This window comes from Vicia villosa, linkage group LG1 (genome assembly GCF_029867415.1).
Source record: "Vicia villosa cultivar HV-30 ecotype Madison, WI linkage group LG1, Vvil1.0, whole genome shotgun sequence".
NCBI lineage: Eukaryota > Viridiplantae > Streptophyta > Magnoliopsida > Fabales > Fabaceae > Vicia > Vicia villosa.
In genome coordinates this window covers 90545626-90561280 of record NC_081180.1, presented here as the reverse complement: position 1 = coordinate 90561280, position 15655 = coordinate 90545626, and the positions used below count along the sequence as shown (strand labels likewise).

General features: G+C 32.3%; 1 protein-coding gene and 1 non-coding gene across 2 annotated transcripts; one reads left to right on the top strand and one right to left on the bottom strand.

Annotated features, from left to right (window-relative positions):
• The first annotated feature begins 11931 nt into the window (after positions 1-11931).
• Positions 11932-12004, top strand: TRNAA-UGC (transfer RNA alanine (anticodon UGC)). The gene has a single exon. It is a non-coding gene; the product is annotated as a tRNA-Ala (tRNA).
• An 801-nt stretch (positions 12005-12805) lies between these two features.
• Positions 12806-15196, bottom strand: LOC131612011 (transmembrane emp24 domain-containing protein p24beta3-like). Its single transcript, XM_058883830.1, has 4 exons — positions 14774-15196; positions 13469-13655; positions 13265-13372; positions 12806-13154 (listed from the first exon to the last, which is right to left on the bottom strand). The coding sequence occupies exons 1-4, from the start codon at positions 14993-14995 to the stop codon at positions 13021-13023; spliced, it is 651 nt and encodes a 216-aa protein (XP_058739813.1). The 5' UTR covers positions 14996-15196; the 3' UTR covers positions 12806-13020.
• Between the last annotated feature and the right edge of the window lie 459 nt (positions 15197-15655).

Genomic DNA, 15655 nt, shown 5'->3' with positions numbered 1-15655 from the left:
CAGCTTGATCTTGTTCGTAATTCTCCATGATTCTTCTTCTGTGAGCTCTTGTCAGATATCGGTGTGGAGGAATCGTCTTGACTGATCTGATGGAGAGGAAGAGTGGTAAGAGTCTTGGTAACCATGGATGCACATGCATGAATGCAAAAATGTCAATGATGATGCAAATGCAACATAAATCGGATCAAGGATCAAGGCCTCTTGGACAACAGCTTCTCATGGTCAATAAGATATGGTCGAACCCTCCAGATTCAGAGGTTCGACGTTGCTTTCTGGATAAATAGCTCGGTGCATAAGCCAAAGATGGTCGAACCCTCCAGATTCAGAGGTTCGACGTTGATTGATTCTGATAGATAACTGATGTAGAACTTCTGTATAAGTCAAAGATGGTCGAATCCTCCAGATTCAGAGGTTCGACGTTGATTTAGGATAGATAACCTTTGCATAAGTCAAATAAGGTCGAACCTTCCAGATTTAGAGGTTCGACGTTGATTATGATAGATAGTATGAATGGGCATAGGGTGGGATGGAGGCATGTTTTCCTGCAAAACAAAATTTCCCAACCCCTCTCACAGGTAGGATCTAATACAAGGTAGGTCAAAAGGTTGCCAGCATTAACAGTTCTCCTGAGACACCATCATCGTTGCAAATACATGCCAACGATGGTATCCCATTTGAACCTCAACTGGTCGTGGGTCTCATGATCGCAATCAACAGAACCTGGCATTCTGTTGGCGTCATGACTATCCACTCTGTCCTAGGTAGCCTAAGTATCACTCTGGCCTGGGTATTGGGCCTTTTACCTCATAGAAACAACCCACCCAACCTGCAAACAGAGAAAATATGCGGCCCCCACGGGGACCCATAATATAGTCCAGAATGCGAGAAAATAAACATGATATGCGAGCAGTAAATAGTCATGATATGCAAGGCATAAAGAAATAAAGCAATAAAGCAGTAAAGCAATAAAGCAATAAATCAATAAATGAACACCCAAAGAAAAGAAAACAAACACAAGCTAGGATCGACTAAGCTAGTTCCCCAGCAGAGTCGCCAGCTGTCGCACGCTCGCGAAAATCAGACAGAGTCGCCACCAATATATTTATCCCAAAGCGGGAAAGGAATATCAGAAAACCTAACAAAGTAAGGAACAGGGTCTTGCGACCAGAGAATCAAGGTACGGAAGTCGGTTACGCGAGGGGAAGGTATTAGCACCCCACGCGCCCATCGTACTCGATGGTATCCACCTATGTTTGTTGCTATCTAAAAGGGTGTGTGCTATATAATGTATGCAAATGAATGAAAAAGAAACACGGGGAAAATAAGGTTTATAAATAATTGTGCTCGTTCAAGCCCCGCGACTTGATGCCTACGTATCCTTTTCAGGAATCAGAGCGCCGTAGTTCGGCTCTTTAGCTTTTGTTTGTTTTTGTGTTTTTTAGTTGAACAGTTACATTCGCACTCCGCTGCTCGACCTCTGGAGTCTTAAGCTGGGAATGGAGCGGAAATAACGTGTCCGATTAGGAGAAAGAATGCCCTGAAGGCAAGAGAAAGAATGCCTCGGAGGCAAGAGAAAGAAGAGATGATTGGTTTGTATTTTTTAGGGTAATTCCGTGATGAACAGAACCCAATACAAGGTTCCGCACCACTTCAATACTCTGATTTAGGTCTGAGCCTTTATTAGATGTTTTAGACGTTTTTGGTTGGTGATTTTTAAGGGATTTTAATCTGCGAGTCGAATCACATAGAATGTATGATGTCAGAGAAACAGATTAGGGAATGAATCCCACTCATTTCTCTGCATAATCGAGAAACAGATTAGGGAATGAATCCCACTCATTTCTCTATTGATTAAGAAACAGATTAGGGAATGAATCCCACTCATTTCTCTAAGTAGTGATAGAGAAACAGATTAGGGAATGAATCCCACTCATTTCTCTAGTAATCGAGAAACAGATTAGGGAATGAATCCCACTCATTTCTCTATTGATTAAGAAACAGATTAGGGAATGAATCCCACTCATTTCTCTAAGTAGTGATCGAGAAACAGATTAGGGAATGGATCCCACTCATTTCTCTCCCACTTTTAATGTGATTCGCCTCTTCCTTTGTTAAGTGTTTTAAAGTTTAAAAAGAAAATAAACAAAACTAGCCTAAGTGTTTAAAAGGGAATTTCTAGATCCTAATGTTATCATGGTTTCTACCTAATGGTTAGGAGCAAAAAGCGGCATGAGAATATAAGGATAAGCGGAGATCGAAATTTTAAGTAAAAATACAAGTAAATAACGATACAAAAATTAGTGCAAAAATGACTAAAAGAATGACTTGAAATATGGTACAAAACATGGAAGCAAATGATGCAAAATATAGTACCAAAAGTGAATTAAAGGACTATTATTTTTATTGATTTTCATATGACAAAGAACAAGAATTCTAATCAAGCCAAAGAATTAAAATACAAGCCTAAACTAATATTTTTTATGGTTATTTTTAATGTCAAGATTATGTAATGAAGTCTAAAATGATGGTAGAAAATTAGTGATTTGTTTACTAAAAGAAAAGGGAAAAAAAACTAATTAACCCTAAATTTATTAATTAAACAAAATATGAACAGGGGGTGCAAACTGAATACAAGGGTGTGAAAAGCAGTTAGGGCGCAGGCCTAGCCCAAGGGCGTTTTTGTATGCAAAGAAAAAGGGGAGTACACGGGCTCAATGGGAGGTTTTGTAGCAATCAGGCCCAGGGAGAATTGTTTAGTTTGCCAACGCGTTACAATGGGCCGCTTGGGGGTGTATGAATTGGCAATTGTTGGCCCAATTTTATTGTATTTGATCCATCAATGTATATTCAGATTTCCATTATTATTTAAAATAAACAAATTAAAAAAAAACGATTAATTGAAAAAATAGAAAAATAAATGAAAGAGGGAAATTAGGTTACCTAGAGAAATGCCGATCCCAATTCCCTCGTTCAAGGCTCCCGCGGCGGCGTTCTCTTCGTCTCCGATCGGAGGTTCTTTACCGTCGCGAATCTTACCCTCGACTCTGTCCTCTTATCTCACTTCTCGTTCGCAATCTCTCTGCGCCTTGACTTCTTCGTTTCTCGCCTCTCAAACCTCGGCTTTCAATCTCTTTCACCTTCTCCGATTCACCTCTGGTTCATCTTTTCCGACTTCATCAGAGTAACGGTTACCGGAGCCGCTCACTCCGGCGGTGGATGCGACGACAATTCGAAAAGGCCAGAGAACTGAGAAGCTTGAATCGGCAATGATCTTGACATTTTCTTCCAATTGAACACTGCGTTGAAGCTTATTGGATGCCGTTTGTCGCAGGTTGTAGAAGATGATGATGATTGATGAACTTGCAGAAGGTTGATTCGATGAAGACGATTTGGTGCCGGTGATGATTGAACGGTTACGATGATGAATTCAGATGGAAAGATTGGAGAATTGTGAAGATGTTTTTACAGCCTTTTTTGATTGAATTTGGAGAAGAAGCTTTAAAGGATTGAGAGGATTGAAGCAGAGTGTGAAGTGATGAAGATGATGGCAAAGGTGTGGAAGTGGTGGAAGAGTGTGGTGGTTATGATGCGTGTCTGAACATTGGTTGAAGAAGATGAAGGTGAAGTACTGAGTGAAGATGAAAATGAATGAGTATGGAGAAGATTGAAAAATGGTGGAGGAGAAATGGAAGATGGTGGAGACTTGATTATATAGAGGTGAATCTCTTCTCAACTTTTCTGTTATGATTCAGTTAGGATTCTGTTAGGATAGGTTAGAGTTGGCTGCAAGTTTGGATTTTGTTAGTTAGGGATTTCTGTTATGGCTGTTTAGGTTTATAACTGAATCGGTTAGGATTAGTTGGGGTTAGTTTGAAATTGTTTTGGGTTGTTATGACAGTTATGTGAGTCTGAAAGTTTGTTATGAAACTGAGTCTTGTTTTTGTAAGTGTGCAGGGATGGTCTTTTACTGTGAATGGATTTTTTGGTTTTTTTTTTGCTGAATTGGTTTGGATGCTATTGATTCTGAACACAGTGTATGAGTAATGCTGAGTTGGTTTTTTCTTTTGGTAGGTTTTTCAACACATGAAGGTGAGGAAAGTGGCAGCAAGAGCGGGTCTGTTTTATGGCTTGATGGATACATGTGTGCAGAGCTGTCCTTGGCCATGAAGAGATTCAACTGTTGGATGCAAGATGGAAGGATTCGAAGACTCGGAGAAAGATAGGTTTATGACATAGATACAACCTTGTAATGTAGGATATTTGTGTTTGTACTTGTATATTTTTGCAAGTGAATTGAAATAATGTTAGCCTTGTATGGATTGGATGAACTTCAAAACAATGTGAATGATGGACTTGTAATAAAGGTGATATGGGAATACATTTTTTTGTGATGAAGTTTGGAATCGTAAAATGTAATGAGATGAACTCTTGTATTTTTTGTAATTTTCCATAGAATATGCAATGTAACTTTTGGTCCTTGTAAGGTATGTGGATCTTGAGTTGTGATGTGATGGATGTTGAATAGTATTTGGATGAATTTTGATCTCTTTCGTACGAACTCGTGATGGAAATGTCTTTCTTATGGGCAAACATGCATAACACTCGAGTAAGGTCATAAAGATCTTGATCAACACCCTTTTGAAATATATCTCAACCGTTCTTTGACTCTCACAAGAGAATGCTTCCAAACTAAAGGATAAATTATATTTGCATCTTGAAGAAACCTTAATTTCAGATTGAACCTTTAGACATCTAATGTCTTGTTGATCCATACTTTAATCAAAAGAAAACCTCTTGGTTTAAATAGCCCAAATGATGAAATGCTTTGAATAACGCCTGAATAGAGAAACCCTAATCCTTGATATCCTTGATCTCCGTGCCACACTATTGATTAATGATGCATGAGTTAGATGATCTAGTGGATGGTATTATGAGGTGCATTAGTCAGTTAGCATAAAATTAGATGGGCAAATTTTGGGGTGCAACAGCTAGTATAAATGTTTTGTATATGAGTATAATAGGTGTTCCATCTTTGAATTTCCCATGTTTCTGTTGTGCAGGACTAGCCAATTTGATGAGCATTGACACGACAAATTTAGAATGTTGATTTCTAGAAAACTTAAAGTCAGAAGATGCTAGTTGTTGTTTTTGTTATGATATTTGAATCCAACACTAAAATTAATATGATTCCCGAAAAAAAGAATAGGGATGATTTATCATGTTTAAGGATAAGGATTAACAAAACCTGGAAAAAAATATTGTAATGTATCTCATGTGAATTGTATTATTATAGTACAAGTACTATCATGAATAATCATACAATATAATAAAGCAAGATGAGTTCTTTGGCAAGTTTGCCAAGTGTCATCTTTTTAGAATGCTTACCATTTTAAAATTTACTATTAATAGTAACATTTCTATAATTATTTTTAATTAGTTTTTTATTATTGTATTTGTACAATAACTTGGAAATAGGAAATAAAAATCTGTTCAACTTTCTTAGTAAATACTCTATTTTCAAATTTTGAACTACTCTATTTCTTTTTAATTTTTAAACATAATTAATAATTAGCTTGGAAATGTTCAATTTTTTTTGGTTTAATTGAGATTCACTATGAACAGCCGGTTCAATGCAAACTCTTGAATTCTAACCATTGATTTCTAATTTATCTTTTCCCATACTCTAATCATCATCTCATCATCAATGTTAATTCTTCTCCCAATATAATTTCTCCCATCATCAATTATTTCTTCTCCCAATTCATATACAATGGAATCATCACTCCTATTTTTCAGATGATTTATTTCAAATTTTGTTGCTTTTATCTATATAAATAGGAAAGAAGGGGACAGAGGAAACTTTAACGGAGCACTGTCGCCACAACACTACAACATACATGTAACATCAAAATCAACAATTACAAAGCATCCACCACATAGAACAAAATCTGATATGCTACAATACCCACCGCGAATCTGAGTCGCACACCGCCTTTGCATCACGCACGATCACCACATCCGACGCGACCAACAATACCTCCTCGTCGCATGCATCACCACCAACACAGTCAATCCACACCGGAACCAGCTGCGTCCACCTGTTCCGACGGCTGGCTGACGATGCCTTCGCCTTCCAGCCTCCGCGTCCCACCACGCAACCTCGATACATCCCGTCGCGATGTCATTCTCCTCTGGTTTATTTCCATTCTCTTTTTCATCTTTGTTGTTGAGAAGTAAAAATCTCATTAGGTTTGTTGTATAAATTAATGTTGTTACTACACCTTTGATTCATCATGGCTGTCTGGTTTTTGTTCCTTAATATTTTCTTTCTTGGTACTATGTGAGAGAGTTAGAAATAAGAAAACAAAGAATGAAGTCTTTTGTTTGTCTTACTGTAACTATTTCTCTTCTTGATTTTTTTGTGCTTTTTTCTATTTTTGCTTAACTTTATAATTATTCTATCCTCAATTAGTTTTGTTTCTTATGCTTAATTAAACCTTATTTAATTGAGAAATCATATAATTTTACTTGCTTTGTTCTTTTAACGATTTATCTTTTGACAGACACATTCTAAAGGAGAAAAGTGTTTTGTTTTCACTCTATCCAAATGTTGGTGTTGATTGATTATAATGCGAATGTCATATTTCAGTAGGTTATTGAAAATTTATTATGTAGAGAATAATTCATGATTTAGTTTCTTTCTATTGCAATATGCTAAAAATTTATTATGCATAAAATAATTTATGATTTAGTCTAACTCATGATGTAGGATTTAAATGGAATTTATAATATAATAGTTGTAAGTTTTTTAAAGGGAGTGATGACTTAATATAATTGGAACAATTACACTGAATTCAACATGCTTTATTGCCATTAATTTTTTATAACCTTTGACACTTAAAAAATTAAATCAAGTAGGTGAAATGAATCATATTAGTAATCAATTGTTATATATTTTTTGGTGTTAACCGACCGGTATCTGCGGAGGAAAAGGACCCCACGTGACTAATATTTTTTTCTTTACATAGAAATTCAATATAAGTTTAGTTTGTTATTTCTTCTGCACTATGGTAAAAAGAACACATGATGATACCAGGTGGATTGAAGTTAAGTTTAGTTTTAATCGCTTTTTAAATCAATCAATTGAATTATAAAATTGTTAAAATACAATTAACCTTTAAAAAAAATTATTGTAGATTTAACCTTTTTTAATTATGTTAATTATATACTAATTTATTTTTAGTAAACGGTAAAACTTTATTACGGTATTAATTTGCACTAAATGAATTTTATTTAAAGGATTTCAATTCAAAAATTTTGTAACTAGAAAAAGTAAATATTCAATAGACTTAATTATGTTTAAAACAAAATCAAATTTTATTTATTTAATCTTTTTATTTACTTTTAATTTAAAATTTTATTTATTTTATTTTTAGTGATTTTTTTATTTGTCTTTGTTATAAATTTTTAAATTACATTTAGAGTAATTATATTTTCCCTTTCTTAATGTATAATTTATTTTTAAATTGAAAACATAATAAATTCTATTGAAATTCATTATAAAGGGATATAAATTCATAACACCGGAAATAAAGTAATTTTTAATTATGTATGTTACAAATAATTAATTTTAAAATTACTACTAAATTAATAATAAATAATTATTAAATGATTTTTGATTTAAAAACTATTAAATTAGTAAATTATTTTTGATTAAAAAATTATTTTCTACAATTAACAACAGAATAAAACATAAGTTTATAATATATAAAAAATACTTCATTTTTTTTTAATTTTAAAATCATGACATATATTATTAATTTATTATATTGATTATAAAATATAATCAACCAAATTTAAATTTATAATAAATTTTAGAACTTATTTCGTATTTTTTATTTATAGTAGTTTTAATTAATGTATCATCTCATTTCTCATTTATTGTTTTTGAAAATTTTAACGAGCGTTTTTAGTCTGGAATGTTGAGAGGTGTTGGTTCCATTTGTCACTTCTTATGCCAAACATTAATGCCATTGTTTTTGCCGTTAATAAAATAAATGAATTCATGACTTTTCTAATATTGTTGGTTAATTTTGTATTTCATTATTTTGAATAAAAATTATAATTCAATCCTTTTTAAATATTCTAAAAAATGAGGCGTTCCTTCCACTTTTGTAGGACAATTTTTTATTTTATTTTATTTATTTCTTATTCGTTTGATTTAATTTTGTTAATAATTTTTAATTATTAAAAAATCAAACATAATAGATGTGTATTTGTGTATTTGGTCTTTTTTTTTTTTTTAAATAACAAACAAACATTTTTGAAATTATATCATATTGTTTTATAACAATCAAATATTTAATTTAACGCTTCTTAATTATGTCTTGCTATTTTTCTTTCGTCTTTTAACACATGTAAATACTAATTTTGTACTATTTAAATATTTTTAGGATAATTAATCATTAATCGTTATTATAATTTTAAAAGTTTTTGCTTACTTTTAATTTTAAATAAGTTCAATAAATTTTTAATAAATAATAATAAATAATAAATTTCAATTTTAAGTATTTTTTAAATATTATAAAACATTTAACCCGTGCCTCGCACGGGTCTAAATACTAGTATACTTTATTTTTGGTTTAGGTTTATGGATAATTTGCAAGAGCCCGAGGACAATAAATGAAGCTTTTTATAGCAAGAAATACCCTACTATATATAGAACCTCATCGGAAATAAGCCAAGGTTTGTAGGTTGGAAATTATCAAGATAAGAATGAGAACAAATTAAAGTATCACTGTCCATTTTCTTTCCCCAAGTTAGTATGGAGAAATCCAATGTTGAAAAGTGTGACACCTCAAGTGACTTGCAGTTGACTGATTGCAAGGGATTGAAGTGTTTCTTTAGGTTTATCATTTCCATTATCACTATTTAAAAATGTGAAACTTAGGATTTCAATATGTTGTATTTACATTTCTCAAAATGATTGAAATCTTACATGTTGGATAATGTGAAATTTCATGAAATAATAGTCTTTTAATGTTAATGAATGTGATGTTGTGTTATATTTAGTTATTGTGATTTAATGTCATATATTTAATTTCGAGTTTGATCAACTTTGAGTTAGATAACAAAATTTAGGTTGTGGTATTTTTTTAATAAATGAATTTCAATAACTAATGTGGTAGAATAGAGAGTAAACATACATTGCTTACTTAATCACTTCAGGTATAAATGAATATGACCATAAAGATAAATAAAATAAGTTTTACTTGAAGTGTAATGATGCTATTCTGAGGATTAGATATTATCTCCAAGTACTCTTAGTACATATTTTCACATTGTTTACAAACACTACAAGGTTTAGTTCTGACCTCTCACTTGACACGAGACCACACATATAAACATTAAATGAATTCATAAAATATATTATTGTCTAAAACATTCCCAGTGTTAAGTCTTTGTCATTAGTCTATAATATTTTCTGACTTTATAACATATCACACACCATTATTTTTTTCCACATATCATGCATAACTTTGCAAATTTTGGTATGATTTATCAAAATGTTCAATCCAATCCACGTGGGATCAATATATTTTCTTATCATTTGCTACTAGTTTACCTATGCATACTTGCACACACATAACTAAGTAAAAATATGTTACACCAAGGTGGTGCAAGATCTTCCATTCAAATGGCATAAAAGGAAGACAAATTCCCATCTCCCTAAATACTACGTTGAACATAGGAAAAGAGAAATCCAACTATGAATTGTAGATCCTGCCAGAGGTTGAAGGAGCATCGATTGCCTAGTTTTCAAAGTTTTCCACAATAAAAAAGGGAAGATATAGAGATGAACCTCTCAACTTAAAACAAATGGAGTGTATTCCCATGTAATATGAGTTCTCTGATACTTGATTTTTACGACCACTTTCTATTTGTCCATGCAAAGAGAAAGGGTGAGTACGAGGAAAATACTCCGTCTAACCACCCATAACTTTGCGCAAAAGGTTGAGGATCACTTCGTTCCCCTTATTTTCAACAAAGAAGAAGTTTAAATTCACTAGTATATGGAGATAATGCGATAAAAGTCATTATGCGATAAAATCTTACAGAAACATTAACTTAATCAATATGAAAACTAGGGATATTCAAAATCGAACCGACCCATTAGAAAACCGCAAAACCGAACCAAACTAAAATTCCAAGAAACCATATTTAGTTTGGATGGGTTTGAGTAATTTTTAAACAAAATTGTGTGGTTCGGTTCAGTCTGCGGTTTGTAATCACAAACCAAACCAAACCGCATTATGTTACAACCCAAACTTCACTTAACTCATATCCAACCCAAATTCAAACCTCTTATGCCATAGCCTTACGATTATGAATGATTTTCTCTTCCCCACACTTAAGGTTTCAATTTAAGTCTTCTCAAATCTATCCTAGCAATATCACACTTTCTTCTTATCTTCTTTTCCAAGTATATCTCACATATTCTTCTCTAATCTCTCTTTTCTTATGTTCTTTCTTTTTTATCTTATTATTTTTTATTCTACTGTTCTCTCTACCAATTATATTTTTAACACACCCCTTCTTCTCTAACCTCTCTTCTCTTATGCTTTTTCTTTTGCATCTTCTCTATTTGTTCATCTCCTCTATTTTTTCTATTTCATTATAATGTTTTTTATATTGTTTTATGCTTATGTATGTTTTTTATTCCACTTTTCTCTAATTTTATTTTGTATATTAAATGAAAAGTTGTTATCTATGTGTATGTATGACTCAATAATCATCTATATGTGTGTGTATGACTCAATAATTTTTTTTTGTAAAAAATCGAACCAATTCAAACTGCATTAGTTTAATTTCGTTTAGTTTAGTTTTATTTCTAAAAGACAACTGAACCAAATCAAACCGCACACTTTTTTTTCTTGCAGTTCGAATTATTTTTACGTCAAAACCGTTCTAACCGCACCGTGAACACCCCGAATGAAAACAATGATGTTTTAATCTTAAAAGAGAAATTGAAGAAACCAAAGAGGAAAGGGAGGGGGGATGAAAAGAGTGGAAAGGAATGATTCAAAATCCTAAACTATACGTTCAACCAATTCAAGAAAGTAAAAAACATATGAATCCAATGGTTGACACACAAATATTCAATAACCCACAAACAAACAAATGCATAAACGACATTCCATACAAAAAGTCTCGTTCCTCAATAAAATTGCCATTATGTTTATTGCTTCCGTAAAAATAATTAGGTCGCACATTAACCTAATCGATGCAACCTTAAGGTTAGACCCATATAGAAAAAAGATAGAAAGACGGAGGTTAAAGCAAGTCTTATCACTCATTAAAGATGATTTGGGAAACAATGTCTATAAGATCTGATCTATCATCAAAAGTTTCCTAAAAATTCAAAGATAAAAAGCATGACATAAGGCGTATCCTTTAGGACTTATGACTTAAAATACATTTAAGCTAGATTGGAAATATTTTTAACGAGGAATGCTAGCCTTACACTCCAATTTGACATTACACCGTATATAAATACCATACAATTCACTTTTTACTTTATTTTATTATTGTGCATTGGAAATTGAATCAAAGGCAAAATATTGTATACAATTACGGTGTAAAAGGGATAGGTGTTACAATTTAGTGTAACTATAGCATTCCTCATTTTTAACTTATGATAGTTGTTTATCTATTTACACTGCTTTTTCTAACAACCATCTTTAGAGGTACTCTTATGATCATAATCAAGGGCCTAAAATCTTAAGATTGGAAAAAAATTGGGCTCAAGATGAGAAAAATAGAAAATTGGTCTAAGAGACAACGGAGAACTCTACTCAAATGAACTAGCTTGATAAACTTTGTAAACATTTTTTTTATTAAATAACATTTAATTTAAAGTTAAGCACATATGGGGATGTAGCTCAAATGGTAGAGCGCTCGCTTTGCATGCGAGAGGTACAGGGTTCGATCCCCTGCATCTCCAACAAATTTTTAACATCTCTAACCCATTTAAAAATTTGCCACTTGATTTTTATCATACAACTCAATTATAAATAGATATATTTAAACATAAACCATTTCATATTCGATTCACTTTCAAGAAATCTGTTTTACTAAATCAACTAATTCAAGTCAACTCTTGTCACCAAGACCAAACATACACTTAAACAGTTTTGTTGAATTATTGAAGCAAAGAAAAAGGAAGGAAAGCCACACATACACTTAAATTGTTTTGTTGAATTATTAAAGCAAAGAAAAAGGAAGGAAAGCCACACATACACTTAAATTGTTTTGTTGAATTATTAAAGCAAAGAAAAAGGAAGGAAAACCACACATACACTTAAATTGTTTTGTTGAACTATTGATGCAAAGAAAAAGGAAGGAAAGCAGAATCATTCAAGTAGCTCCTTCCCAAAGTTTGTAATAGAGAGAATATTTATTTGAATTTCAAAGTTAGAAATCATTTTATTAAATGTGAGTGATAGAATAAAAGCTTATTGTTTAGATTAGTTAAAATCAGATGATGCATAGTGGAACAAAGTAATTTTATGTCATTCCATCAATTACCATTATTTTCTTATCCTTCCATTTTAGCAAAACGAGAAAATAACTTTGTTCTGTTTTAAATTATCCAAAGAATGGAGTGAAACCTCCAATCCATTCTATTCACCTTCCTTCGCCCCGTTCGTTTTAAAATATTTAAACATAGCCTAAAGATACTTTCCTATTCTTTCCTCCGTTCTCCTCAACCGTTCAAATTTAACATTAAAGTACAAGGGTACCATTTTGCATAACATTAGTCTCACATGATTTAAAAACTTTGGAATACAAAAACCTTGTTGTATCAGAGTACAAGTCGGAAAGAGAACAACAAAATGTTCATCACCAAGAATAATAATCATAATGTCTCAGAGAAAACATGTCTATAAACCCCTAATAACCCTTTAATTTAATTTAACTAAAAGAAAGAAGTCATTATAGATTAATGAGGGAGAGGACTCAAACACGGTTGTATGCCACAGACTTGCTGAAAAGGCGCCTGATGTATATGACCTGCAGTGCACTAACACCAGCCAACAGAAGATACTCTCCCACAGTGTAGAAGATTACGCGCTTGTGTGTACTCTCGTTTGCTACAAACAAAACAGAAATGAGTTCATATGTCACAAGAATGGTAACAAGACTAACCCGGTTGAAGTTTCAAGTAAAACAATGTAGGTTGATGGACAAGAAAACTACTTACTGTGACGATGTCTTGCATCACGGGCTCTCAAGTACTTTTGTTCAGCTGTAACAGAGTCCAATGCCTCTCTCAGCTCGGCAATTTTAACATTAATTGGGTCCAAATGCTCTGCAAACCAACAAAATATCAAGAAGTAACTCAGGTAAATGGTAATTAAATTGTGGAATAATCTACTGAACGGATCTGCTTTTACATAGAACATACCATCTTTGGCAAGGTCATGCTCAGAGGGAATATGACCAACATGGATATAGAAAGAAACTGTCTCGGGTGTCGAGTATGGATTATGGAAACAAAATTTGTACATTCCATGTACTGGGGCCTTGAATTGAAACTTGTCTCCAGAAGTTCCCTTGATATCTTGGACAACATTACCTCCAGGAGAAGTTACCTGCAGATAAACCACAAAATTTAGGATGTCTGAAAAGCTAGAGTTAAAAAATAACGTGAAAATTCGGGCAAGTCATTTTGAACTGTGTCTGACTGCTAAGCAACAACAGTTTCATCAAAATAGTACTGAAAGTACATAATGTCCTTAAAGTTTTTATTTTCCCTCTCTATTCCTTCCTTAAACTTTCTTTAATCATCTCTAGCTAATAGTGACTTGAAGATAAAGTGATTTATGTTTGGATAAATTCTTAAAAAAGTAATTTGAAGAGTAAAATTCAGTGTAATAAATCATGTTTAGACTCAAAAGCTACAAGTCCTATCTTCAAGTAGAATAAATTCAGGAAAGCAGCCACAAATACTAGTTTCAAGTAGAATCAATTCAGAAAAGCAGCTATAAACACTAGCTTCAAGTAGAATCAATTCTGGAAAGCATAATCAATTCTACTCAAGAGTAACCAAACATGACAAAATCAATTTCTACACATCCAAAACCAATTATAAGCGGTGCAACCTTGAAACCCAACATACACTCTTTCTATAATTAAATCCTATTATGCACTAACAAACATGAGTCAACATCCTAACAAAACAACTACCAACTACTGACGTTCATCTCGGCTAAGGTTCATACAGTAAGACGACTTTACAATATCATTAGCAGGAGGTACTGCCAAACACTAACCAATGATCAATCATCATAAAAGTAGATTTGATAAAACAAACTTAATAACATAAACAAATAGCAACACAATTTGTTACTCCCCATTCTTAATGCAGCTTAAGAAATATGCAATCAAGCCATGGCAATTCTTTTTGGCCTTTAGTTAGCTTATAGCCCTAAAAAAACATCCTTTGGACACAACACAAGAACTTCAATTCTATATCATTCTATATGATACAAAGCAACATAGATAATAAATTTTGATCTTAACTATATAACACAACAAAACCCTAAAAAAATCATATTTTTCTTTCACCACACAATAACTAAATAATTCAACTAATTATGAACTGAGCAAGGCAACAATAAGATAAAAAAAAACCTCAAAATCCAAATTGCATAGAAAAAAACCCTAAAACAAAATCGTAATGAAATTAACGAATTGAGATTCAATTCACCTTGAAATCGATGCCAGGATGATCAGAGCTCCAGAAAATATCATGGTCAACAACAACAAAATTCCCGGAAACCGTATCCCCCTCGTAAAGAACATACTCATACAGACACTCAACTTCATTCACTGTCACAGAAAGGGACTCAATCCGATCAACGAAGATAAACACCAAACACATCAAAACCATCCACATCTTAGCGCTGCTCTTTCCCTGTGTTCGCTCCATCAAATTTTCCCCTTTTTATTTATTTAATTTGGGTTTTTTTGGGGGATTTTTTCTGGAATGAAAAAATAATGTGATGATTGTGCTTTGCAGATCTTAAAGATTGGATTTTGAGAAGGTTTTTGATCCTTTGTCGTCACTGCAAGTGCAACGCAGCAAAACGGCAATACTGTAGTCGTCGTGGTCTTGAAGAGGTAGTTTTGTTATGACTGGCGTCGTTTATAAGAGCTTACGTGTAAAACGCAATGAGCATACCACGTGCACCAGCCAATCAGAAAACAGGATACGTATTGCCTAGAAAAATTATGGATACTTATATTTATTTATTTTTATCAAATTATGACAAATTTCATCAAATTCTTTATTTGAAAAATAAAAACGTAATTTCAAAAAAATAAACTGATATACATTAAGATTTGTACTTTTAATCTAAATTTATTTTTACTAAACAATTAGTATTAATAAAATCATGTAATATTATTTAAAGATATTTATTAAGATATTTTGAAAATATTTTAAAAAATTATATTATCAAATAATTTAATTGAATGTACGTGTAAAAAAAATTACATTACATATATTAATATTTTTTATTGCATTAATTTTTTTAAATTAAAATTATCTTAATAAAGATTTATATAATATCTTTTTATTGGATACATA